We start from the raw sequence: 27,571 nt of genomic DNA on the forward strand, positions 1-27,571 counted from the left end.
CGGGATGAACACTGGGCGCAGTGTTTTAATTTATCATGTCCTTTTTTATCCTGTGATGTAATTTCATCCAGTCTCCTTCCATTATCTGAGTCAGCCCTCTTTTCATGGTCTGTTTTTGGGTTATGAGGCTAATTTTTTAAAAAGAGGCACGTGGATGTTTTCTTAGAAGTTAAGCACTATCACAATTTCAGAGCGTAGTGCTCAAGCTTATTTCAGTACACTTTTCGGTACACTGTCCTCTGTGAACGGTGAAAGAAAACTATGCATAATACGGCATCATGCGTATTATTAAAATATGACTGTGTTGTTTCTAGTTTCGACAAATTTTGTTATTGTTGCCATTAAGGGAAATGCATAGTGAGGCAATGTATTTCAAACAGCTCTATATTACATGCGCTTTGATTTGCTACATAATCAAGTCCATCTAGCTATTTCCTGTTTGACTTTAAGAGCCCCTCAAAGTTGTGGTGCCTCCATGACACCAGCATGTTCCTCTGCCAGCTTCTTCAGTCTGTCTCTGTAAGGGTGAGGAGGCTAATGCACAGGGCAGGCTCATACACATTACTTTATGGTTCACTATGAAAGAGGAAAGGAAGGTGCTGCTTTAATAGTTTCCTTATCCTTAGCTCGTGCTTGAAAGGTCCGGATTGTTTTATTTTATTTTATTTTATTTTATTTTTACGAGGGAAAGGATGATAAAGGGACACAGTGCCCTATCTGTTCCCATGCACAGTCTGAATGAGGTGCGTGGGCAGGCCTTTCAGCGGCGGCCATGTTTGTCCAGGGTGTATGCACAGGTCCGTTTGCCTTTACAGTGTCGGGGGCCGCTAACAATGGCGCCCATGACCTCTGGGACGGCCCCTTGGGTACAGCGGCGTTGACGGATTGCTCAGAGTTATGAGCACACTTTCTCACTGCAGTTGACCGATCGGGGTTCGAGCGCAGGGGTCGCTGGGGACAGCGCGGGTGTCAGAGAGGGCTTTCTTCACCTAGACTCCCCACCACTCCACTCCCCCATGTGGGATTTTGGCAGCATAGAGGGAATGTGAAACCTGCTGGGGAAATGAGCTCATTGTTCTACACAAAGAGGAAACGTTCACTTCTTTACCTGGGAATTTGCCTGGTAATTACTGCTGTGCTATCAGGAGGAAATCTCAGCTGCTGTACGCACCACTTGTTGTTTGCTTATTTGTTTACAATTTATTATTTTATTATTTTAAAGTTTGAAAAGATGAAAAAGTTGATCCTTTATAACTCCCAGGATAGACTGGGTTACAGCTTCATTCACCATTTTCTGTTTTATTTTTCTCTACACACAAAGATGTTGGAAAGTCAAAGTAAACTGTCGGTTATATGCAGGTATCAGATATTGTAGTGTGTGAATTACCTCCAAAAGTGATAGACAAAGAGAACTGTATGCACTTATTGTACATTGCTTTGGATTAAAGTGTCTGCCAAATAAATATAATGTAACGTAACTGTTTCGTCCTGTTTTTCAGCTTCCTGAATGAGGATTGGATTCACTATGTCTGGCCATCTGGGTATCTTGATTCTCGGTGAGTCCTGCTGTTTTTCAGAATCTCAGGGATCTGGGATATGACAGCTCACCTCCTTATCAATCGCATAATTAATTTGCTGCGTTATGCAAATCAACATGCATGTCACCCGTAAAAAAAACTAAACATTTTGATTGAGTGTTGTCTGTATCAAAAAAACAAGCTCACATTAAACACTGTACTGTGCTTAGTGTATCCTTTGAAGCATTCTCTCAGGGGCCCATTCAGACTTTGAGCAATTGAACACTTTAACAGACAAGGCTAACCTTTAGCCCACCCTTGTTCCATTTGATATCCTGGCAGGTGTTCTTTTGCAGTTGACACACATGGTTGAACTGTGTCAAAAAAGTGCAATTAAGAGCATTGTGAGAGTGTGTGCACCACAGCCTGGGTACACACAAAGGCTAGGAAACTGTACACCGAGGACCAAGGACATGCTCACTCCCCTTCGCCCCATCTGCTGCTCCCAGTGAAAACAGTGTCCCTGCAGTACTGTAATACTGCAATACGTGCTGATGAGTGATTGGGGCCTTTGTTTGTGAACAAACAAAAGAATTCATGAAGCATCCTTTTTCCTCTAATCATAAATGTAAAAAGGGAACAAAAATGGCTTTAAATGGGGATTTGGTTGCAAATTCCCTGTTTATTGCTCCTTAAAGCAATAAATAAATCAGAGAATATTAAACCTTTAATCTTTTATTAGGAATCTGACATATTTTGCTGTGTTGCTGTGTGCCATTCATTCCCAGGAAGGCCTAAGTCTGCAGACGTTTGTTAGAAAATGGTGTCTTCAAAAGTGTCTTCAGGCTCATACTTACTTTCACTGTTCTTCAAGTACTTCCTCAGTCAGATGTCTTCTCAGTGGAATTCGCTCTAATAATCTTTTATTTCCTAAACAGAACATGTGGCTATTATGCCTTCTCCATTGGGGTGGTTTGGATTATAATCTGCTGAGACAGCTATGCCCCTGGTTTTGGAAATGGGTGCAGTCTTTTTGCAGGATGAAAAGGACAAAAAAAGTTTTGCACTGCCACCATAGAAGCTCAGCCTGCTTAATGTACATACATTTCTACTGCCTCAGACTTAAGTAGAACCTCTGAACAATTCAACCAAGGCAGGTGTGGCCATGTACTGATAGTATATTTTTACAACATGGCATGGGAGTCTCTTCAGCAGAGTCCTCCCCCCTGTTTTTTTTTGGCAGAAGGTAGACCAGATCAGAACAAGTGTTACTGCCCCCCCCCCCCCCCCATTTCCTCACTCCTCATTAGGTCCCCTTTGTTTTCTCTGGTATGAAATGTTGGTTTACGAAGGAGGCAGGGTGAAGGTGAGGTGACAGGCCTGTGAACCTGGCCGGTGTCCAGCACAGAGAGGCATGTTGTTTGCTGTTCACAATCCTCCAAAGTCTCATACAAGTGTCTAGCGGCTTTGACTGAGATCACAAACTGTGCTCATTAGCTGCTCAGCATCCCTGTGCCAGGGCCGCCATTTTTTATTTCATTTACTTGTGCCATAGAACAGACATAAGAATATCTCTCCATAGAATTGTTCTGTAGCAGATCTGTGCTTTACATTTTTACAGGAACACAGCAACGTTTATGCTCCTGTATATACACTACATATCCTGTATGCACATCGCATAGGGTATCAAATGAGGAGTGAGTAGGTAAAAGTCGAATAATTGACTCAATGAAGGGATAGTAAAATGATCATGTAGTCTTGATTTTGACCTGCATTTCATTACACCTCAAAAGTGTATAAAACAAAAATTTATATTTAGAAAAAAATTAATTAAAAAAAAAATGTAATTAAAGGATATATAAATACCACTGGTAGGAGGTGATGTCAGTGGGAGAGTTCAAGGAATTGGCAGTTTGAATATAAAGAGGAGTGAAATGGCTGACAGTGCAATACCAAGGAAAAATTGATTTAAGGCAAATTTGAGCAACAGTGGGGAGCCAGTGTGCCATGGAGAGACACTACTTGCTTCAGGGAGGTGGCTAGCCGCCTCTACCACCTGAGCAATGTTTCCCAGGAGCCTGGCTTTAATCTTGTGTAAGCGGGATTACTAGAGCGCGTGATTTTCTTGGGAGCTGCCGTGGCACATGGCCTCTGTCCTCCACCCAGTACTCAGTGCTGGCATGAGCTCCAGGAATTCTGGGATACCTGCTCCTTGTTCTCCTTACCTGCATTTAAATGTGGAATCTGGGTCAGTTGGCCTCTGAGTTAATAATTGTTGGCAGGTTTTTACAACAGTTCGTGTGTGTGCATGTGTATGTGTACATGTGTGTGTGTGTTTTTGTCTTGTGATGTTAATTCAGAAGTACTAGTAAATGACTGAAGAGGTTTGCATGTAAATAACGGTAAGCATTGTAATGCAAAACAAAATAATTCCTATTTATTCCACAAAGCTTTATCCTGCCCCTTTAAATAAATTCATTTTACCACTGCGGTACCATAGCTGAAAATTCAGAGTGTTCTGGATGCCCAGTAAGTTGATACAGTAGGTGTGCCATGATGAGCTCTCTGCTCTGTTTTCACCAGGCGAGATGTAGATAAGCTGTACCATGCAAGTGAGAACCAGTCTTCAGAGAGAGGCAGGACACATTCCTCAGTGTGGGGTACCTTACAGAATGAGGGTTGTGCAGTGCAGTCTGTAGAATGGCTGTGTGATGAACATTGACACCTGGAATGCGTTTTAATAAGTAACATTTTCCTCTCAGAGCATTCTTACTGTAGTTTTAAGAGCTCTGGTGGCAAGGCTGCTGTTTGTTTTGGGTCTCGGTTTGTGGTGGTGGACTGAGTGCAGTACTGGACTGTTATCAACTGACTGTTGTGTCACACACTCTGAAAAATATAAATGCATAGTTTTAGTAAAAAGCAAAAAAAAAAAAAAGTTAAAAAATTGCACATTTTTAACTTTTGTGAACAGAGAAGTAAATGATCCACTAAAAAATAGAAAATAAGCATAGGTATATGAAAATGATACTTATTCAAGTATGAGTCTTGCTCATGTGACAGAGGTAACAGGACATTACTTGGGTCCTGCTGGCATATTTCAGTTAGGCATGATGGGGCTTGCATCTCCTGAACTGCTGCAGAGTAGTTTTACCCTATGTGGGTCACATCTGCATTTGCTTACTTCTCGCAGAGCAACACGGACTCTGCTGAAAATGTCATGGCCTGGTCATGGAACACTCTTTCCCCATCATCAGTAAAATCTATGTAATGTACTTGCCCCAGAGTTGTATCTGACCACTTACAAACTGCTGTATAAATTACTGAGGTGACCAATTACAAATTACTGAGCAGACAGTCTAAGAACATGACCTAACCATTGTAAAATGGCAGGCACAGAGATTCAGCACATATGAGTGCCACAGACACAATACTCAGTGTAATTACTCACTAAGCATCTTTGCCGCTGTCCACAATATCAGCATGAATCTCTCCACTTCTCTCTTAACAGAGAGAAGCCTAATGTTGATGGATGTTGCAAAGGTTCTCCTGTTTTCTTCTTTGTAATCAGCATAAGAAGAAATAAGTTTTTTTTACAACTTGCACTTTGTATTTACTTGTACAGAGGGTTTACTGGTACGCGCACGTGTGTAAATGCCTGCGCGTGTGCGCTTGGCATTCATATGTATGTGTCTGCTAATGGCACCACGTCCCTCTGGGAGGATGACAGGGCAGCCTACTTCTGTGAAAGAGGAGAAGAGATCAGATCAGGGGCTCTGAACAAACATGCAGTAATTGTGAGATTACACAGTAGTTGCGAGCTTGGGATTTTTTTTCACCTTTCTGGTTTTTGATGGTGTTGTTGTTGTTTTTTGTTGTGTTTTTGAAGTATGAGGAATGCTCGAAAGTGCAATAACAAAGTATGGAGCGACATTCCCTGGGGGAATGCTTTGCATGCCGCCTCCCCTCAACTCACTACCAGTCACGGCATGAGAGGCAATGAGGACATAAAGGGACTGTGCCTGTCAAAGGAGAGAAGGGGACAGGCATGTCACTGTACGGTAGCGGCTTCTACATTTGGTGTAATGTAATCAAAGCTGTTTGGTTGATACAAATTGTTAATTTTTTAATTTTTTTGTAGACTGTAGACCTAACCGTTTAACTTTGATAGTTTGCCTGTAATTTCACATCATCAACAGCACCCCAACATCCACTGAATAAGCAACTAGCTGTTACAGTCCCCAGAACTATACTGGGACTAAAAGGGGCTTTGAGTTTGGTAAGAATGAGGTAGACTTCAAAATTTACTGGGTAGGTAGTGTGGCCACTGTAATTGCTAAATGATTGTATTGTATTTATTGCTTCAAATCTGAGATCTAAACACACACAAAGGCAGACACATGCGCGCGTACACACACACACACACACACACACACACACGTGCCCTCACACACATACATATGAGCACTCATTTGTTTTTGTGAAGACAAGTGCACCTGTGTGTTCAATGCCAATGTTAAACATGCTGTAAGGGGTCAGTACTTTGGCAGGTAGGTAGAGGTGTGGCAAGGTCATAGTTCCCTGTGTCTTTAAGGCCTAGTGAATGGAAGGTATTTTCTTTGCTCATTCATTGTGCATTACGCATGGCGTGACTGTTTATCCAAGGAGGGGTGGCACATATATGTTCACATTCCAAGGGTCAAAATGTATAGGTGCATTACTGTATCAGTTACTAAGTGATTGTGAATAGCCACATGGTTCTTTAGTACTTGGACATTTTTTCCTTGTGTAATGTTTAACTGAATTTAGAAGAATGCTTGGAATCTGCACCTTTACTTACACTGGGGACATACTTGGAGCATGCTTGGTTCAGGGCAGAATGGATATGTGTATCCTTCTTTCCCCCTTGTGTGTGCATAGGACTGTTTTGTGTGTGTGTGTGTGTATGTGTGTGTGTGTGTGTGCATGTTTATGTGTGTATGCATGTATAGGTGTGCATGCCAATTTTATCAATTCTTTGCTTTCAGTGTTTTTTTTACATTTATTTTGCTCAGTTAACAATCAAGTAATTAACAGTTTAACTGGTTGCAGTAAGCAGTAGAGCTTCCAGTTAAAGGGTTAATAAAATCCAGGCTTTTTCACGAGCAGATAAACTTAAGAATGTGCACAGATTTCCTGAGTGATACAGGGTAGCACATCAGAGAAAATCTTCAAGTTCAAATATTGTAGTAATCTGTGTCAATGTTTGCATTCTGTGAAAAATCATACTGGCACTAGACAACATGGAGAAAAAGAATGGGATAGATTTCTGTGGGTTATTCGCTCAATTAACCCTTTAAAGGGTTGTTTATGAACATATCGTTTCACTTCTCTATGGGAGGTGAACAACAGTGTTTTGAGACAAAATTAAGAGAAAGGTAATTGCTTTCCCACAAATGGATGTTCAGAAAATCGACATCCTTGTTAATGAACAGAAAACAAAGCAGCTTGAGATTAATGTTCAATTTAAAGGTGAACTTCAGCCTCCAATCCAAGCTCGCCTGTGTACGGGCATGTTTAACGGTGTACTGATGTTGTCTGCACATAAGTATATCTGTGCACATGTTTGTGCGTATCTGTGCATGTGTGGGTCTGTGTGTGTCTCTGCCCTTTCACTTCGTTTCCCGCCAGTCCAGGTTGGGTCTGCTCCCATGTAATGCTCCAGACTGGCTTTGGCCATAGCTCTACCCCTGCTGTGACCAGAGCGACAGCTTAGCTGAATGCCCAAGCTGAAAGAGAGGCAGAATGGAAGCTGCAGCCATTGAGTTTGTGTGAGCTGTCACTCCATCAGCAATTTTTTGCAGAGTCTATCTGTCTTATGAAGCAAGTGTTGCACATTTCTTTGGTGGGGAGCACTGATTCTGCCTCCTTCGAACATTCAAACAGTCGGCAGAATGATTAAGAACATATGAATTTCCAATCAGACTCAGCACTGTTGTGCGCAGTCTAGTGATTAAGGTGAGGTCAGCAAATGAAGACATCATCTTTTATTTCTGTGTTCATTTCTACCACTCTGTTTCATACGGCTCATCCAGGAGAATAAAAGCATTTTTATTTTTCTCACCTGATATCATGTTTCCCCTCAAAAGTTTTTTTTTTTTTGTTTGACAAATCTGTTTCATAGTTTACTCCATAGAAACCTGCATCAATTCAAATCAGTTTGGATTTCTGTTCTGTATTAGTTCAACCATCCATTCTTGCTTCAGTGTGATGGAAAGATGCTTTTGGCTGTTCCTTTTCATGGAGTGACCCTGTTCATCCTCTCATCAACAGCTCTTGCTGTGGGGGCTCAGGATTTTCCCTCAGGCCCACAGGGCTGTACTGAGGGCAGTTGTTACCCGGCAACAGGCAATCTCCTCATTGGCAGAGCCATCAACCTGACTGCCACTTCCACCTGTGGCCTGCAGGGTCTTGAACAGTACTGCATCGTCAGTCACCTGCAGGTGAGAACCTTGAACCCTTAACACGCACGCACGCACGCATGCACGCACGCACACTCACATTCACACACCCGGAGAGAACACATCAAAAACATCATCACGTTGTCTTCCTCACACATTTCCATCACATATCCTAGTGTTGCCCCCCTGACCCTTACCCATATATACCCCACCTGAGACATGTACGCACTTGCCCATGTCTTGCCCCAAATAGCATATGTCATTGTTAAATGAAAATAGGCGGCTTGAGCAGCACAAACTACACCTGGCTCTAGCCTTTATGTAAGGCTTTTGTTATTTACAAAGGAGTCTGCTGTCCTTTTTTCTGCAGTGAATAGCTATGCTTTTTGAGTTGGGGGGACACTCACATCGTTCACTTCACTTATGTTTTGAACAATATTGTCTGTATTGTTCCCCAAAGAGACAGGACCAAGCCTGAAACTCACTTCCAGCCTCCAAGTGCACCAGCATGGCATGTCAGACAGGCAATTCTCCAGAAGAGGAACAAAAATGCCTCTGTTTCTCTTTAGCCTCTTTGACAGCTTAATGGGCTATTATGCTTCTTATATGCTATTACTTTATTTGTCTGGTAGACCTGCAAGGTTTACTGTCTGTTGCTTTTTTAAATGACTGTGTTTTAAAGTTGTTTTGTAGCTGTGTTTTCCAGGCAGCTTGTCCCCTATCAAACTCAAAGACAGGGCTAGTTTTCCAGCCTATTTGCTTTGGGTGTGTGCGGCTGTTTCTGTGTGGGCCGTCTGTTCATTTACCTGTTTGCTGTCCCCCTCACCCAGAGGCCCAGGTGTGCAGCACACACTGTGTACGCCCACCCGTCCCTCTCGCTTGACATGCGGTGATGTGCATGCATTTATCTTTTGTTTTGCCTTCAGCAGGGACATACAGTAGTTCTTAACAGGCTGGGCTTTTGACACATGGTGAAACCGCAACGTGCTGCCGCAGCTCAGTGAACAGTGACTGTCTGTCATCTTTGAATCATCCGTCTCATGGTCTGCACTCGGACCAACCTCCCCACACCCTTGTTCAGCAGTTCAATTTATCTTCTTTCAGTGGTGCATGTTTTTTTCTCGTCACTGTGTCGTAAGAAGTCCATGAATGCTAGTGGTAGTGGTATAGGTTTAACATTTTAGGCTTGAATGAATTAGGTGAATTGCTGGATTTATTTTGCTGGCCAGCATGTCCGAATGTGCTGCGCTTTGTTTTCTATAGCCCCTGGTATGAACTCTCAGCTGAGTCACTGCCTTATAAACCCCAAAATCGCCTTACAGAGCTCAACTTTGATAATCTTGCTGCAGAGGGCCTATTGCCACATCTTTTCAGAGGTGTTCCTGAATGCATTGAAGCCTGGCTTTGAAACCTGACTGACAGACCGGAACTAAAGCTGTAACTGTAACTGATGCAGTGGGAATGGGAGGGAGCTGAGGGCTGGCCAAAGGACCCCTAGTATTTCACTCGAATATCATTAAATTGCATTCAAATAATAAAAAAAAATGTTTCACATCTACACCATTAAAGTAGTAAATCACATTTTTCAATGGCAGCAGAAAACTGCTTCTCAACTGCATTTTCTGATCATTTGTTCATGAGATGTATGCATCTTGCTGCGCTTGAGTAGCTTTGTTGTTTTTAATTATATGATAGTTTTTGAGACCTGTCAGACAGTTTGTCAAATGGCTGTAAACTATTAATTCTGCTGCAATGAGAGAGAGAGAGAGAGAGAGAGAGAGGGTGACTTATTATGAGACTTAAAAGTACGCTCATTAGCAACACAATTAGGAAGTAGGAAAGGAGACCTTTCAATCTGTTCACACGCACAGAAACATTCCTTGTTTGTGGTGAATTTCTGCTTTGAACTCAGTGATCTTGGGTTGCTATTGGAAACTTCCATTTCCCCATGACAACAGCCAGTTTTAGAAAACTTTCCTTTTCCTGGCTAGTGTCCTGATCCTTTATAATTATGGCTATAATCCGTTGGCTGAACTGCTGTGGGTCAGGCCACTGTCTGCCTCCTTTTGTGACTTGCATATGTGCTCAACCCACATTTTTGGTTACCATTAGCAACCAGTAAAGCGTTAGTAGTGTTCAGCCCTGGGAACCCCATTTTTTTAGCCCGGCTGTATTGTTTGCTAAAAATGTGTGCCCTTCCGATAATGATCCCCCCTTGCTTATTAAGGAGGCAGAGAGGACCTGTGGCATCATGGCAAAAGCAATGATTTTTGGCATGTCTCCCGGTAGGAGTCGGACAAGTGTTTTGTATGTGACTCGCGAAGGCCTTATGACCATCACAGCCATCGAGTGGAGAACGTCATCTACCTGAAGGACAGCTATGGAGAATTCACCTGGTGGCAGTCAGTAAATGGTAAGCATGTTCCTTCTCTGCCTGCTCTCAGAAACATGTGGGCAAGTAGCAGAATAAATCCTCTTATTTTCCAGTGTTGGGGATGGTGTCTGTCTGGGTGGGGCACCTGATTCTTTCCTTTGTATTTTTCCCTCCTCCTCCCTCCTCCTACAGGTGAAGAGAGTGTGAGCCTAAGGTTGAATCTTGAGGCGGAGTTCCACTTTACTCACCTTATCATGAAGTTTAAGGTGTGTGCAATTCACTCCTTTCCTTTCCATTCAAATCCTGTACATCCCATCATGAATTTGCTTGCTCTTATTCATAATGGCTCTCACAGTAACTGCAATTTTCCTGAACTGTTTCATTAAGAGTATCTCCCTTGAGTAGCTGGCATTAGCAGCATTTTTCTCAAGTGTATCACAGCAGTGGAGGCAAATAAATGACACTGAGGTATAGGATATCAGTTGCTAGCTCTGCCGCTGATAATGGATTTCCAAGGGTTGCATGTTTTGGAATTTGCAGTTAATGTCTCTGAGACTGTTTAGCTAAGCTGATCACTGACGGGTTGGTCAGGACAAAACTCGGCAAGTTTAGACAGGGCTTGGTTATATTAGCTCTCATCAAAGCCCAGGTCCGCGAATGAGCACGCCTGTTCCTCTTGTGATTCTCTGCACAGACCTTCCGGCCTGCTGCCATGTTGATAGAGCGCTCTGCGGATTTTGGACGCTCCTGGAAGCCCTACCGCTACTTCTCTTACAACTGCACAAAGATGTTCCCTGGAGTGCCGGCCCACGCCCTGAGACTCATCGATGATGTCATCTGTGAGGAGCGCTACTCTGACATTGAGCCATCCACGCTGGGGGAGGTGAGGCTCTACACAGACTGCAGTCCTGTTTCATGAATGAGTGACTCAGTGTGTGTGATATACTGGATCCTATAAGATAAGATTTCTCGCTCCCTCGTTTCTCTTTGTTCACTTTCACTCTCCCAGGTCATTTATAAAGTGCTTGATCCTTCCATCGATGTGAAAGACCCCTATAGTCTTCATATTCAAGGTGAGAAAATTCCATAAAACCATGTCATACTATGTTGGTTTACACCAGCCAAATTTGACCTTTTTAAAAAATTTGGGGTATATGAAAGGTTACATTCTAGCATTGTAGCTATCAAACGCATTGTTCACCCAGGAAACCAATTATTAGAAAACTGGTTATGCTAACATGTACTTATTAGAGAGAACTTTGAAAAACAAAGTTAAACGTTATGCAGAATGCACAATCAAGTTCACAATCAAGGGCAATAATTGAATCTGTTTATATATTAATTTTTCTGCCGTTGGTTAATACTGCAGCATGGTTTATTAAGACTTCATGCCCAGACTCACAGCAATCTCACAGCAGCCTCCTCTTCTTTATTGGATCCACAGGGATGTTGTGTCATGGATCGCAAGTGCTTCATTGTGCTTAACTCATAGAAATTGCTGAACCATCACCGCCCCCGTCCGCCCTCCCCTCCCTCTCGCCCTCCCCCTCCCTGTCCCCAAACCCCAGAGCTGCTCCGGATCACCAACCTGCGGATTAACTTCACCAAGCTGCACACGCTGGGGGACAACCTGCTGGACCGGCGGACGGACGTCCTGCAGAAGTACTACTACTCTCTGTACGAGCTGGTGGTGCGCGGCAGCTGCTTCTGCTACGGCCACGCCTCCGAGTGTGCCCCCGTGCCTGGCATCACCATCAGGGAGGCCGGCATGGTGAGTGGCGCCATGTCCCTCCTCATGGCCTCGTCTGCTGGGGGCAGCTGCAAACAACGGCTCACTGGTCTGTCTGCTTTTTCATTTTAGCCAGAACGAGTCCAAAAAAGGACAGGAAACAAGAGGAGACTAAAAGAATGGCAGTGCATTGATGGTGGCCTCAGCATTGTACATGGCTGGACACATGTAAAAAATGTTTTACATCGGCGCTGGGCGTTGTGCCTGTTTTCAGATCCATGGCCGCTGTGTGTGCAAGCACAACACTGAGGGGCTCAACTGCGAGCGCTGCCGAAACTTCCACAACGACCTGCCCTGGAGGCCGGCCGAGTCACATGACTCTCACACCTGCAGGGGTGCGGTACCTGCCAACCCCCTTCCTCTCCATCCACTCACTCATCTACATTCATAGAACATTCTGGAACTGACATTTCATAATAATGTCATAATGTTTTGAGCTTAATTTCTGGTGTTTTCCTTCATTGCCTTCTCATTTAGATGCATTCATTTTGTATCGTCCTATCTGCTTTGTATAATTAACTCTCTTGTTTGCATCTTTGGTTTCTATCTGCTTTGATGAACATATAATTGATTCATTGATTTCTGAGACTGATGAATTTTAGGCTGTTGCACACCAACTAGTGATATGTAGCCACATAGCCATCTCAAATACAAAAATTACTGCTTTTCCCAGAATGTAACTGCAATGGGCACTCCGGCCAGTGCCACTTCGACATGGCGGTGTACCTGGCCACAGGGAATGTGAGTGGCGGGGTCTGTGATGACTGTCTCCACAACACCATGGGCCGCAACTGTGAGATGTGCAAGCCCTTCTACTACCAGGACCCAGCCAGGGACATCCGGGACCCTGCTGCCTGTGTTTGTGAGTCAGATGTGCAGTCATTTTCACCTGCAAGGCAGTCTAGAAACCAGCAGTGCAGTGCATACTTTTGCAAGCCAAGGTCTCCTGCGTCTGGCACATGGCTTTGAGTGAATAAAAATGTCCAGTTTTGGTTCTCAGTTTTTCTCTCCCTCTGTCATTTCTGTGCCTTTGCTTCTCTCGCTCTTTCCTTCCCTCATGTGCCACTCAGTCTGTGACTGTGACCCGGTGGGGTCTCTTGAGCGGGGCGTATGTGACGGCCACACCGACCCGGACATGGGCATGATCGCGGGCCAGTGCCGCTGCAAGCAGAACGTAAGGGGCACCCGCTGTGACTACTGCAAGGAGGGCTTCTTTGGACTCAGCCAAAACGACCCCCTGGGCTGCCAAGGTGAGCGGGGTGGGGGCTGGGTTGGAGTGAATGATGGGACACATATCTGGAAAGCCAAGTTCACTGTCCCAGTTCAGGGAAGTCAACACTTTTTTAGATATAGTACCTGTTCGTACTCATAGGAATACAGAGTTGTTGTCCTGTGTGCCCTGTGATGTCATCACTGTGATATGTGGCAAGACATACATGTAGTGTTCAAGGGCTATACTGGAAATGAATTGAACAGTGCTCCGCCTACTGATTTGTTACCCTTAGGTATAGTACACAGTATCTCAGTGTGTCTGTGTCCAACTTGCTTTCCTGTTTTTGATACAAAAGTTTCAGAAGCCATAAGATAGGTGCTTGTAACCATTTTTTTACAGTACACAATTTTTTTCTTCAGCCTGCAACTGTGATCCTCGTGGGATTATAATGATGGGATCGCCGTGCGATCAGATCAGCGGAGACTGCTCCTGCAAGAGATATGTTACAGGCCGACACTGCAACCAGTGCCTGGTGAGATTCTTCTCAGTCGAAGCTGTGCTGATTGGTGCTCGTGTTTCTCACTCCACATCAAATTAACCAGTTCTGCAACAAATTGGCTATGATGATTTAAACTCACCTGATTCCTAACTACTCTTTATCACCCCCTACAGCCACAGTACTGGGGACTTAGCAATGACGTCTCAGGCTGCCGACCCTGTGACTGTGACTTTGGGGGAGCCTATAGCAGCAGGTATGATTCGTGTGAGGTGTGAGGGCTACACTGTGGAGGAGAGGTCTCGTGTGAGGTGTGAGGGCTATACTGCGGAGGAGAGGTCTCGTGTGAGGTGTGAGGGCTACACTGTGGAGGAGAGGTCTCGTGTGAGGTGTGAGGGCTATACTGCGGAGGAGAGGTCTCACAGGGCAGTACTTGCCTCCTTCTACAGCTAATAGACTGTCCTTAAGTAACCCCATTTCAAACTGCAGGCATTGTCAGAAAGAGCCTGAAACGGATTCAGGCTCAGTGCCAAGGGGGCAAGTCTGTCTGTGTTAGGGGTGTCATATTGCAGTCCTGGAGGGCCACAGTTTGATTGTTTTCAGCACGTAAACGATGAAGTCTATGATTGGCTAAAGAGTCAGCACACCTGGTTTCCAAGGCTTGAATTAACTGCAGATTGAAAAAAAAACTTGCAGGTACTAGGGACCTCCAAACTGGAGTCTGTCACCCCTAATCCATTCCATCACAGAGTGGGGACTGGACAACAAACATTAAGGTTGTGAGGGTTTGGTCATCAGTGCCTTAGTGTCTGATTCACCGTTCATGTCTGTGTGCAGGTGCATGATGGACAACGGACAGTGCGACTGTCGGCTGCACCTTATTGGGCGACAGTGCGCTGATGTCCAGCCAGGATACTTCTGTGCCCCGCTGGACTTCTACACCTATGAGGCAGAGGATGCTGTAGGCCACTCCCCTGATGACCATACTCTACCGGTGAGTTGAAGGACCCTTTACTGTTCAAGGGATAAAACAAGCTTAAGTGGCTTCCAAATCAGACATAAAATGTAGGGTGAAGCTAAATGTTTGACAGGAAGTGGTAGAGTGAAGTGAGGCACAGTTTTCTGTCATGGAGGAAGAAGTCTCTAAGAATATAACATATTCTGCCGGGGGGGCACTGTCCTCTGGCGCGATCTGAGAACAGCCCCGCTACCGTTTGAATCTGCACCCACATGGGGCAAGTCCTGGCACGACGCGCAGAACAACAGCCCCAGCCTAATTTCTCTGCCCTGTTCCTGTCCCCCTCATATCTGTCTCCTGCAAGCCCAAACAACCAGAAACTAAATAAAAGGGAAAAAGGAATTTTCATTGTGCGTCGTGTTGGCATCGCTACAGCAGCGTGTATGCAGTGGTTAAAATGATGGATTGTGGTTCGCCAGTGCCGTGCTTGTGATTCCCAGACAGGATGCTGTGTTTACACTCCTAGAGCGTGTTCTTTTGTCTCATTATGCTGTCCTGCCACAGGGGAATTAGCCTCAATTTCACCTGTGAAATTCAGGCGCATTAATTGTAGCATATTTTGAATGATAAGATTTAAATTGAACCAATAAATGACCAAAAATTGTCATTAAATCGGCCATTGCACACCCTCTTCGATGTCTCTGGGCTGCATGTAATACAGCCATGCATAACCAAGAGAAGGCTGTTATAATCACTCTTCCAAGAACAAGTATGTCTTTCAATCTCTCTATAATAGTGTTTGGCTGGCACTCTTTTGATTGTGTAATCTTGTTGCGCCCTCTTCAGAATATTCACATAACAGTAGTTGCACACCGTTTCACATTTTCTTGTGCTGACTTTTTGGAAATTCACTTAACATTTGCAAAACATTTGGATGGAGACATGTGTTAGTGTCTAGAGCCCCCTCTCTGTGGGATATAAATCAAGTTTTCTAATCAAGTGATTTTAACCAGTCTGCTGCTGGCTTCATGAACGGGCATAGAGTCTGGCTGGGTCACAGCCTGTGTCTGGCTGAGTCATACATAGGCAGTGCTTACACTGCAGAGGCTGCACTAAGCATACAGACCCAGCCCTGAAGTGACCCAGAAAAAGATCTGAGAAATATGTAGATGCTCGCCTGTCAGAGAGAATTAGCACTGCTGTCCACACCCTCACAGTAGCACAGAGTTCCACACACACAGTTACACATGTACACACTTGTTTACATGCACATCACACACACATGTACTGTATAGGCACACATGTATAGTACAGAAGGTGTGCATCAAATCCAGTCACACTTAGACCTCTCTCACGTACACACTCAAACACCGACATGCTCACATGCACAAAACACATAGGCCTGTGAGTAATTTCACATAAATTCCTTTGTGTTTGTGGCCCTGTGTCCTGCCTATAGGATTCTCCATTTCAGACTAGTTGACCCTTTAGAAAATGTGTCCTGCGGTGTGAAAATACAGGATTATGAACTCTGTTTGGTCTGTCACTTAAACAGCGAAGTTCATGGAGAATTTAACGCGGGCCTCTGCTGAGGACCGCTCTGGGTAATCGACCCTGTGCACTGTTCAAGAAGGAAAGAAACATTTTAATGACAGTTACAATGAGCAGTGAATACAGCAAACTACACATTTCAGTCTTTTGGCAGAGACAGATCTTTTAAAATGAAGCAGAAAAAAGAGAAAAAAACAGAGCAACATCTTGCGAAGAAAGTAATTTTCTCTTCTGTGGATCTGAGAGGATGGCTTTTGAAGACTGCGGGTCCGTGTGAGGCAGTGGCTCCCTGCAGCCAGGCAGTAGGAGTGAATGTGCCTCTTCATGCAGGAGTACTGCTCTCTCATCCTGCAATTTCTTTCTTTAGCCTGGTTCAGCGAAGGGGGGTGGTGAAGGGCCGGTTCAGTTGGTGCTACTTTGGAATCACAATGGGAGGCCCATAAGAGGCTAGGGAAGCGTCAAATCACTCCCCCCCCCCCCTCTTTCTGTCTCTCTCTCTCTTGTCATGGTTGTTGAAGTAAGTCCATGAAGAGGCAAATGTTCTAAGGCAATGGTAGATATGTCTTAGGGAGGGAATGCCGAAAATATTTGAAAATGAATGAGCCACTGTCAAAGGGAGGGAGAGGTGCAGTCAGTGATGCAATGTGGCCAAACTCCCTGGCCCAGTCTAATGGGATCGAAAAGGGTCACCAGACACGTGTTAATAAATACAAAGATGGAGGGTTTTTTGCATGTGAAACTGAATCCATCGCATCCAGAGGTTGTACTTCTATGTCACTGAGAGAAAGTAACTGCAACAAATTTAGGTATTTTCTTGTATGGAAAAGTATTCTGTATTTAAAAAAAAACTTTGCCTGTGTGTCTCCCCTTCCCTGCAGGGACGAGCAAGACCCCAGGCACAGACGGACTGTGTTCAGCACCTGAACAACCAGCTTAGAAGGCACAAACGTCACCGCCGAATCGCTGCTGCCCAACAGCAGAGGGCAGCACTAAGGCGTATACGTCAGCTGCAGGAGACAGTAATTCTCTCTCTCTCTCTCTCTCTCTCTCAAGCATAATAAATGATCTTATTGAAAAAGGCTGCAGAAAATTGCACCCAGTCTTTCCTCTGAGATGTATCATTTAAGTTACAAATTACGTTAATTTGTATAATTTGAGCATACCTTTAAAATAACAAAATCTATATGCCAGTTGCCAGGTGATATACTGGATTTAGGAGTTACCTTGGAGACATTCTTTATGCACATGTACACACACACAAACAGATAGAAAAACAGACAGACACACACACACACGTGTGCGCACATGCACACATGCACACGTATGCACACACACACACACACTCATGCACACACACACATACACACACATCCGCAGACACACACACACACACAGATGCATGTGCGCACACAATCACACACGTACGCACACAGACGCATACACACAGGCGCATTCACACAGACGCGTGCGTGCACACGCACACACATGCAACCAAGCAAGAATGGCTTTTTTAATTGAGTGAATTCCATTCTGAGCAGAGCTTGTAGATATAGTAAAGGAATGTATGGAGGAGAGGGAGACTTCCTCTCTAACTGGAAGCAGGAGTTGTGTTTTCGTGCCCATATTAAGTAATGAGGTGTGGTTGTGGTGTCAGTGTGTGTTCTTGCAGAGATGTTTTAGTTATGGTGCATCTGTGTTTGTGTGTGTGCGCGTGTGTGTTTGTCTGCTTGTGCATGTGTCTGCATGTGTATTTGTCTATGTGTGTTTATTTGCAGCCAGATGTAAAGAGAGTCAACAGGGAACAGTCTCCTGGTCAGATGGTCACCTGGACTGGCCCCGGGTTTGCCCGGGTCAAGGACGGAGCGGGGCTCGTCTTCACCATCAACAACATCCCCTACGCCATGGAGTATGACATCATGATTCGATATGAGCCTGAGGTATGTGTGAGTGTGTTACGTTTACTGCAGTGCCCATTCTGTTCAGAAAAAAGACACCCTAGATGGGAAATTTATCTGTGACACTTTTGAAAAGCGGCAGTTACAGAAATGTCTCTGAAATGCTACTGTCAAGAAAAACCCACAAGAAGATTCTTGCTCTTACCTGTTTGCATGTAGAGTACTTCATGTCTTTGTTTTGTCTTAAATAAAAATGCTATTAATGAATTCCAGCTTCTGAAGGTAGACGGTTCATTTGAGCTCCTCACTCTTCCCGGTGCGTTGTGTTTCTCTCAGTCTACAGAGGACTGGGAGGCCATCGTCAGCATCACCTCACTGCAGCTGCCCACCAGCTCCCGCTGTGGAAACGTGCTGCCTACTGAGCAGATGTACACGGTCATTCTGTCCCACCACAGGAGGTACTACACTGTCAATGTGTGTTTGCACAGATATATTAACCTCCAAGGGCTGTGTACATCCATGTGCCAGATGTACTGATGACCAGTACTAAGAGTAGGGTTAAAACAACCTGTGAAGTATCCATTTTGGCCCAAAAGTGAACTAACAGTGATTACTAACAAAATCAGTGTGTTTAGCTCTGCATTGGAACGTGCAAGTGGGTATTTCACAATCTGTCTCTCTAACCATATTTTAAAACCCCTCTGAAGATCAGGAAGCAACATGACAGACATGTATAGAACTTGTGTAGCGACTATAGCTGGTATCAATCATATTTCACAGAATGACCAAGAGTCAGAAACATCAGTGATCCTCCTGCAATGAATTACCTATAAATCCCATGAGCTGCCTAGAACACTGGTTCTTAAAGTTATTAAAATCTGGACCCAAATTAGAAATACATTTTTAATGCCGGGACCAAAATTAGAAATTGAATGCCTTTCAGGGACCTTTCTAATACGCGTGCTCGCATAACCTAATGGACTACAGACTCATTCCGGGACCCACCTCATGTACTCCAGTTTAAGAAACACTGGCCTAGAAAAACATTAACTTGTATCTGCATCTATATGAAAGGATCAGTGTGATATGATATCACAAATCCTGCATTCTATAAATGACCCCAGTGAACAGTATCGCTGAGCTGGTCAGGTACTAGAGTGATTTGGTGATTGGTTCTCCCTTATAAAGCAATGACTTCCTGTTTTCTGCTGACTGCCTGAAGTGGCTTGTCTGTTGTGAAACCTTTTCCTTGCTTTTTAATGTGGATTCATACAGTAGCCGTGGAGCAATGCATAGAATTTGAGTGAAGTGGCCTGTTAATGCCAGGCTGTTGTTCCTTAAACTTCCCTCACCTAATCAGTCTGAAAAATGAAAGGTTCTGTGAGTTCATGTGAGATTAATTATCAACGTGTGCATGAATCTCAGATAAACGAGAGCATAAAGATATGATAAGGCTTGTGAATACAGTCGGGATAACTGGTGTATGAAGGATATAAATAAGCTTGATTGTGAAACCAGTTTCTGTCATTTGTGAAAATGTTGACCTCTGTCTGCCCCGTCTTTATGCACCGTACAGAAGTACTGTAGGCCGTTGTGACTTCCAGCACATTCTGTTACATATTGACCATTACACACGCTGTGTTTTTTGCTTCATTAGTTACAGTTCAATTGAGTGTTGCAAAATTTCCTTGGAATGCTAAAAAATGCCTTTGCTCATGTGTTAAACATCAACACAAGTGCTTCCAAATGCTTATTCTCATGGACATTAGTATGTAACTTGAGCAAGCCCAAATTTTTGCTGTCAGTGATGACTTAATTATTTGCATGTGAGAATGGTTTACTTTTAATTCCATTAACCTAAAAACATATCATAAGCATATCAACCATCTATTTCATATTTTCCAAAATTGTTGGCAGTAAAATCACCAAGATCTAGTGTTTTTATGAAGCCAACTTTCATTTTTATTCACACAGTTCTAGTTTTCGTCAGGCAGAATTGGGAATTGGGAATTCTTCTGTAACATGCTACTAATAGGAAAGTAGCTATTGATAATATAGTAGCTTAAGTAAAAAACCTCACTCATGGTCAACAACAAGCAGTGTGTCACACTTGGGATTAAAACTAATGATGTCCCAGTCTGGAGGCAAATGGCTACATCTAATCATTTATTGTCCAATATCCGGCCACTGGCCTCTACCACTCCTGTAGCTCAGGTTTCAGGTAATCTCCCCAGTATGAAGGAGATCATCTTTATAAGACCTCTTTGTCAAGACCTGGTCATCTCTGATTGGCTCACCTCTAGTGGTAGAACTTCAACCACAGCAACTGGGTTTTCCTCCCAACTCCCTCAGCCAAAACCAATTAGCTGACAGACCCAAAACACAAAGACAGTCAGCAGTTCGACAGGCAACTGGGGAGGGCAGGGCAGGACAGGAGGGTTATTTGTCATGGTACATACTTTATCATTATTGAGATTTTTAAACTTACATTTGAGATGTGGACATATAAACTACTCACTGCTATATTTCTCTGCTCGTGCACAGAAATAAGAATTCATGTGTGCTTTTGACACACTGAGCCACCCCAGGCTCTTGTGCAAGAGAGTGGATCAGTGCTCAAGACTAAGAAAAACCGCACTCGAACAAAAAAACACTGGCTCGCAAACATGAGTCTGTGGTGCGGTCAGTTTCACAGATGTTACTGCGACCGTATGACCATATACAGTTCATGGTGCAAGTGGTTGTTAAACTTCTATTCTTATGCGTGTGAAACTGAAAATAAAGGTTTGTTGCTGACCCTCTATAATGGGTGGGTGTGTCTTAAACTCTGCCCTTTCTGTACCCCCCAGGGACGTGACAGAAGGCTGTGCACGTGATCGCCCCCTACTTCAGAGCTTGTTTAAATGTGAAAGGATGAGAGGAAGGGGCCGCTCTTAAGGGGAGACCCCAAAATGCAGACCCTGTTCTTTGTCTCTGCCCCCCCCATTAGTAGCTGAATTGAATCCCAGGCTGTTCCCCTTTGCCTTGGTCACTGCCATCTTGTGTGGCCAGGACTGATCGGGGCCACTGTTGTGTTGGGTGCCTCATCACTTTGTGTTTGATAGCTTCTCTGGGACTGTAGATTTGCGCTTTGTGCCGTGTTTTGTGGGACTTGTATTGGAATGGCAGGTGTCATGGCGGGCTCTTGCTGGAATCCAGGGTGTGATTCTCAGACTCTGTCAAAATTCAAAACCCTTACGCTGAGTTGTCTTCTAGCCCTAATGGAAGTAGGAAATAATATTATGATTCCTTCACATTCTATCCACATTTTAATATTTTTTTCTTAGTATTTTTAACTTGTATTTTGCCTGAAGACTGTTATGTTGGAAATGTTACTCTCAACTTTTTATTTGGACCACCCTGTTTTGTCTGATCGATGGTCGCTGTGTCTGTTGTCTGATCTCACTGGCTGCTGCTCTTGTAGATACATTCAGATGCCCCGGCCGTTCTGCTTTGAGCCCAGCAATCAGTACATCGTAGCCATTCGCTTCCAGCGCCATGGGGTCTCCCAAAGACACCTGACAGCTTTCATCCTGATAGACTCTGTAAGTCCGCTGATCATTACTGAAATTGATACTAATAATAATAACAATATTATTAATAATGGAAATTGATTTTAATCTTGAATGATGCAGGTCTACTGATTTGAGTAGATAGAACGTGAAGATTGGGATTTATCTAGGCTGGGATATATTTTGAATTATACTTGTGAAAAAGCTAAAATGCAGTGATATGTCGCCACCCCCTGGCTACAAACAGAAGTTCATGTGAAACTCTCCCAAGATTAACAAAAAGCAAATCAGGGTTCTGGTTCCAGGGCTGCAATGCCTGAAGGCTTTTATTCTAGCATTGTAGTGCAGGTTATAACTGAGTACTGTGGCCATTACAATATGTAACTTAGCATCCAGGCTGAGCCACAGCCTTCTAGACCAAGAGTTGTGGCTTGCAGTGTCATGGCAACCATCCAAAATTGATTTCACTGTCATTCACTCCTGTGGGTTCCCTGCTGTCATTCCCCACAGCTGGTGCTGATCCCCAAGTACACAGAGTTGCCTGGTTTCCAGGGCAACGAGCCTGTGGCTGAGCATCGGCGTGAGGAGATGCTGCGCTACATGTGCCTGGACTCCTTCTTGACCACGCCCATGCCCGCACTGGCTGAGATGTGCACCAAGCTCATCTGCAGCATCTCTGCCACCCTCCATGATGGAGCCCTGCGTGAGTAATCAGCTCAGAGTCAGGGCTCAGAGGTCACAGGTTAGGTCTGGGTTTCACATTATAAAAATGTATTTTTGAAAACCCTATATTAATTCAGTTGAAGTCTATTGATTTTGAATGCGAACTTGCTCAGAGTTTGGGTAAATAGCAGTGGTTCTGCACAAAGCTCTTTAAGTGAAATGGCTTCAAATTAATGTTAATTTAAAATATTTTTATATTTTATAATGGCCTGATACACTTGGTGACGTGGAGTTTGTATTATGTAGAATGTCTGTGGCATTTCTGTTTGCCATCAATGTACAGAAGTTTCCCATGTATGTAAGTAATTCTGTGTAACTGTTGTCTGCCTTCCATGCCTGCGGTAATTAGATTTTCTATATATCCTTCTGCTGCATGATGTGGCACAATTAAATAATTATTCGCTTTCTGTCTTTTCTCCTCCTCACTTTTCTCCCCCCCCCCCCTTTTCCCACCATCATGCAGCCTGCCTCTGTGACCCTCAGGGCTCACTCAGTGCTGAATGTAACAGGGTCGGGGGTCAGTGCCAGTGTAAACCCAATGTGATTGGCCGGCGCTGTGACCAGTGCGCACCTGGAACATATGGCTTCGGACCGTACGGCTGCACTGGTGAGGGCCACAGCTACGTTCATGCCACACGTCTCTGTGCTTTTGCTGAGCCACTTTGAATTCAAGAATAAAAAGGTAAAACCTGTTTTTCAAGGTTTTGAGATGGTCCACTGAGAAATATAGATGCTCAGATGCACTCAGAGTGAATGCTGATAACGCTTGCGAAAGCACAAAGCCAAGCCCTAAGTCAAAGTCAAACGTGTAGCAGTGAGGCTCCTCCCAGTCTGCTTGTTCATCGCCAGGAATGTACACTATTTGATATTATCATGTGAACTGTGTGTGAAGCATAACCTGACTAAGTTTTTGCAAACACATAAAGATATAATGTCATCCTGGATATATTGTATTGTGTATTTAAACAGAAAGCTTTGTATTTTATGGTGTCCTTAGTTTGAATGCTGCTGAACAGGCAGTTATGTCAAAGTTGTTTTTCACCAGCTCAAGTGGCTCACCAGATTCACTAATGTTCTCCCGCAGCCTGTGAGTGCCACTCCCATGGGTCCCTGAGCCACCAGTGTGACCCTGTGACGGGCCAGTGCCCGTGCCGCCAGGGCGCTTCGGGACGCCAGTGCGCCGACTGCCAGGTGGGCCAGTGGGGCTTCCCCAACTGCCAGCGCTGCCAATGCAACGGGCATGCGGAGCTGTGCGATCCTCAGACGGGCACCTGTCAGGGGTGCAGGGACTACACTACTGGGCAAGGCTGTGACAGGTGAGGGGGCAGAGATGGGGTGTGGGGATGGGGTGAGGCTGTTAGATGTGGCTGATGGCCAGACTCCCTTATTAATGCATATTTACACAGCTGTATATTTCACCAGAGCAATTTGGTTATGAGAGAGACTGGTGTGGGTATGATTTAACTTGAGGTAGAGAAACCAGGGGTCAGAAAGCGAAAGTCCTGCTATGTGTTTCTGCCACCCATGATATCAGCCAGCTGATTTCACTAATTAGTTCTACATCCTGGCTGAACTATTGTGCAAATGAGCAAATCCATCTGATTGGAACAAAATACTGGGGACTTCTACTTCTACTTTATGGAGCTGCTCAGTGGCCAACAATAGAGGATTGTGGTTGTACTAGGCAGCTCCCAGGTGTGAATGTGTATGAGTGTGAAGCAGGGCGTTCCTGCAAAAGACCATCCGTGCTCAGTGAATCTACCCTGGGTAAATAAAGGTTAAATAAAATGAATCTGAATTAAATGATAATTTCAGCTAAGCAGGTATTGTCATTGACCATGTTTACGTGCTTCATATATGGCAATTCATTTAATGCAACAAATGCATTGAGCCAGAGGAGAGAGACTGTCTGCTGAATGTTCCTTTGTGTGTATCCACCCCAGATGTGTGGACGGTTTCTATGGAAACCCCGTGCTGGGGTCCGGAGAGCACTGCCGCCCCTGTCCCTGCCCGGGGCACCTGGGGAGCGGGCACTTGAATGGGGACACCTGCCACGCCGACCACAACTCCAACCAGATAGTGTGCCACTGTAGACAGGGGTATGCAGGTGAGGGAAGCTGGAGAAGCCATGGGTGAATCTGGGCTGCTGCATGCCTACGTGCTCTACCAGGCCTGTCCAGAGCCCGAGGATTGCGATGAGTCAGGAGATGAGTAATGGAGGTTGTTTTTAGATTAAGACAAACGTAAGCAGTTGAGGAGTTTCATTATGTACAACCTCCTCACAAGGGCATCTATAAAAAGACACTGACAAAACGGTCCATGCAGCAAAAACAACTTACTTAGCTTCTGAATGGAATTGCTGTCACTAAGTGGCACTCAAAAGGCAGACAGTGCCTAAGGCTTCTCTGCATAGCAAATGCGCTAAACGCTGTCCTCCTTTGTAGATTCAAATGGAATGTGGATGATGAGTCAAAGGTATTTTTAGGAAAATGTTAGCTCTTAAATTTGATAATGATGGACATTTACTATAGTAAATGGTTCCTATTTATTTATTGTTTCTAGAATGACCCTTTTGTCTTTGCATATTGCTTCAAAGAAGTCATACTTTAATAATATACTGAAAACCAATGAAACAAAAACAGCTAACAACAGCTGAAACTGTAGTGATGAAGTAGTAAGAAGCCAAGGGAAATGATGAACACTATGAAGACCATATCAGTTTCGGTTAAACATTATCTGCTCCCCATCCTGTCCTCCATGGTGCTGTTCAGGCCCTCGCTGTGACCGCTGCGCCCCTGGGTATTTCGGGGACCCAGAGAGGCCGGGCGGAGAGTGCCGGAGGTGTGAATGCAACGACAACATCGACCCCCGGGACCCCGAGTCATGTGACCCTCGGACAGGCCAGTGCTTAAAGTGCCTGTACAACACCCACGGCCGTTCCTGCTCTGAATGCAAGCTGGGTTACTACGGCAACGCGCTAGTGCAGAACTGCAGGCGTAAGTCATCGTGCATGTCCCGTGCTCTGAGCTCGGTGGGCCTGTAGAGGCCTGTAGGGATTCGTTTTGTCAGTCTGGCATCCCGATCTGCAGTATACCTGTGTAACAACAGCTCTGATCATGTGGTACGTTACTTTCACATTTCACTGTGTGTCATGATTAGCCTGTTATGTGAGCTTGTTTGGTCCTGGCTGCAGGGTGTACATGCGTGACAGCGGGAACTCTCCAGCCTTACTGCGACGGGGAGATCTGCCGCTGCGACGCTCGGACTGGGGCCTGCCCGTGTCGGCCTAATGTGGTGGGGCACAACTGCGACCAGTGTGCGGACTACCACTGGAACTTTGGAACAGAGCGAGGCTGTGAGCCGTGTGGCTGCCACGCCCAACACTCCAATGGACCCCACTGCAACATGGTATGGCAGGGTTGAGCAAGGACAGAATGCAAGATGTGTGCTACTTTGTGCATTTTACCCTCATTAGGAATCAATGAAGGTGTCATGTTTAACAGTCTGTTATAATGGTTAGTGAACTGGGCTTGCACTGTAACTCAAAGCCTATTGGCAGGAACACTGCTGTTGTACCCTCAAACAAGGTACTAAACCTGAACTGCTTTAGTAAAAATATCCAGCTGTATGTAAGAATATAATCTGTGCAAGTCTCTCTGAATAGAAGAATCTGCTAATTGGAGAAATGTAATGTAAATGTAAACTTGACTACTGTATTTATTATCCCTAAAAACCCAAAGCAAACAGAGAGAAAAAGCAAACAAAGAGAAAAAGGATGACACCTTAGAGCTGGAAATGCACAAAAGCATGCAGACACGGACACTTTCTGCTGTGTTTGGGGATTTTGTTTGCTCTGCTATGGTATTCTTTAGCTCAGTGACAGTGCGGTGCATGCCTACATTTATCCCCATCTTAAGGTGACTGACGGGCCTTTTCTTGATTACTTGCATTGTCTTTTAGAAATCGCTGCCTTTCTCAGTTGCTTTTTTCCTTTGTGTCTGGCTCCCTGATTGTGGCTCCGCCCCTCTCTGCAGTTCAGTGGCCAGTGCCAGTGCCATCCGGGGTTTGGAGGGAGGGTGTGTTCTGAGTGTGAGCAGCACCACTGGGGAAACCCACAGGTCCAGTGCCACGGTACACAGCCGAGAAACAACATTCTCATTTCACCCACTTTTTCATTGTGTTCCAGCTTCTTTTCTGGTGGCTTGTCAGTTGTTTGTGAGGCTATTGCGTAACACTCACATACTGTGTAACAGAGGGAGATTAATTAAACCTAGGGAAAACGCAATTTCAATAAAATTAAGCACTGCTGCAAAATTCTATTTCATACTCAACATGCACCACTTAATTGTAGCTTCAGTGATAGACTAATGAATAATTGGTTTTACTAGCCAAATCTTTCTGTTGAAGAACTACACCTGATACCAGTGTAAAACATTATGGCCATGTGAAAAATGCATGCTCATTACACCTCCTGAGCGTATTGTTTTTTTGTCTGAAGTGTTTCATCCCTTTCTTGATGCTATGCCAGAATGCAAGTGTGACCCGCTGGGCTCGGAGACGCTGCAGTGCGACCATGTGACGGGGGAGTGCAAGTGCAGGGAGGGGGCGACGGGGTGGCACTGCAACGAGTGCTCCCGCGGTTTCACCGGCACGTTCCCCAAGTGCGTGCCCTGCCACCCCTGCTTCACCCAGTGGGATGAAATCGCCTGCGAGCTGTGGAACGAACTGGACCGTATCAACCAGACTGTCCATAGGATCCTGCAGAGTGGGGTCGTCCCCGGCTCCAGCGACAAGAGAATCAGGGCTCTGGAGGAAAAACTGGCCCTTATTAAGGACCTGATCCAAAATGGAGACACGGAGAAGGTCTACAATCTGATCGTCCAAGCCACTGACGACCTGAGGTGTGGATAGCTATTAATCATGTAATTGTATCGGGAATACATTCCACAATCAATAAAGGAGATATTATCACACAGTGTTTCTTTTAGCTTATGGGTAAATCTGAGGAAGAGTAGAGTCCTGAGTAGAGTAGCGATAGAATGTTAATTCTCAGAATCCTGGCTGTGA

At 44.7% G+C, this 27,571-nt stretch overlaps 1 protein-coding gene across 3 annotated transcripts in view; it reads left to right on the top strand.

The window, feature by feature from the left end:
* Positions 1–27,571, top strand: part of lamb2l (laminin, beta 2-like) — a 42,698-nt gene that overhangs the window by 7,389 nt on the left and 7,738 nt on the right. For all 3 annotated transcript variants that reach the window (XM_035383247.1, XM_035383249.1, XM_035383248.1), the window contains exons 2-26: positions 1,500–1,556; positions 7,827–7,996; positions 10,244–10,367; positions 10,521–10,594; positions 11,023–11,211; positions 11,338–11,401; positions 11,897–12,099; positions 12,332–12,452; positions 12,791–12,979; positions 13,188–13,367; positions 13,750–13,862; positions 14,003–14,082; positions 14,664–14,820; positions 17,214–17,354; positions 18,111–18,272; positions 18,567–18,688; positions 21,694–21,814; positions 22,292–22,484; positions 22,968–23,111; positions 23,589–23,820; positions 24,448–24,611; positions 25,276–25,500; positions 25,698–25,912; positions 26,539–26,635; positions 27,033–27,405. In XM_035383247.1, coding sequence (XP_035239138.1) covers positions 1,508–1,556; positions 7,827–7,996; positions 10,244–10,367; positions 10,521–10,594; positions 11,023–11,211; positions 11,338–11,401; positions 11,897–12,099; positions 12,332–12,452; positions 12,791–12,979; positions 13,188–13,367; positions 13,750–13,862; positions 14,003–14,082; positions 14,664–14,820; positions 17,214–17,354; positions 18,111–18,272; positions 18,567–18,688; positions 21,694–21,814; positions 22,292–22,484; positions 22,968–23,111; positions 23,589–23,820; positions 24,448–24,611; positions 25,276–25,500; positions 25,698–25,912; positions 26,539–26,635; positions 27,033–27,405 — 3,902 coding nt within the window. In that variant the 5' untranslated portion in view covers positions 1,500–1,507. The remainder of the gene's footprint in view (positions 1–1,499; positions 1,557–7,826; positions 7,997–10,243; positions 10,368–10,520; positions 10,595–11,022; positions 11,212–11,337; positions 11,402–11,896; positions 12,100–12,331; positions 12,453–12,790; positions 12,980–13,187; positions 13,368–13,749; positions 13,863–14,002; positions 14,083–14,663; positions 14,821–17,213; positions 17,355–18,110; positions 18,273–18,566; positions 18,689–21,693; positions 21,815–22,291; positions 22,485–22,967; positions 23,112–23,588; positions 23,821–24,447; positions 24,612–25,275; positions 25,501–25,697; positions 25,913–26,538; positions 26,636–27,032; positions 27,406–27,571) is intronic.

The sequence above is a fragment of the Anguilla anguilla genome, chromosome 11 (genome assembly GCF_013347855.1).
Source record: "Anguilla anguilla isolate fAngAng1 chromosome 11, fAngAng1.pri, whole genome shotgun sequence".
Classification (NCBI taxonomy): domain Eukaryota; kingdom Metazoa; phylum Chordata; class Actinopteri; order Anguilliformes; family Anguillidae; genus Anguilla; species Anguilla anguilla.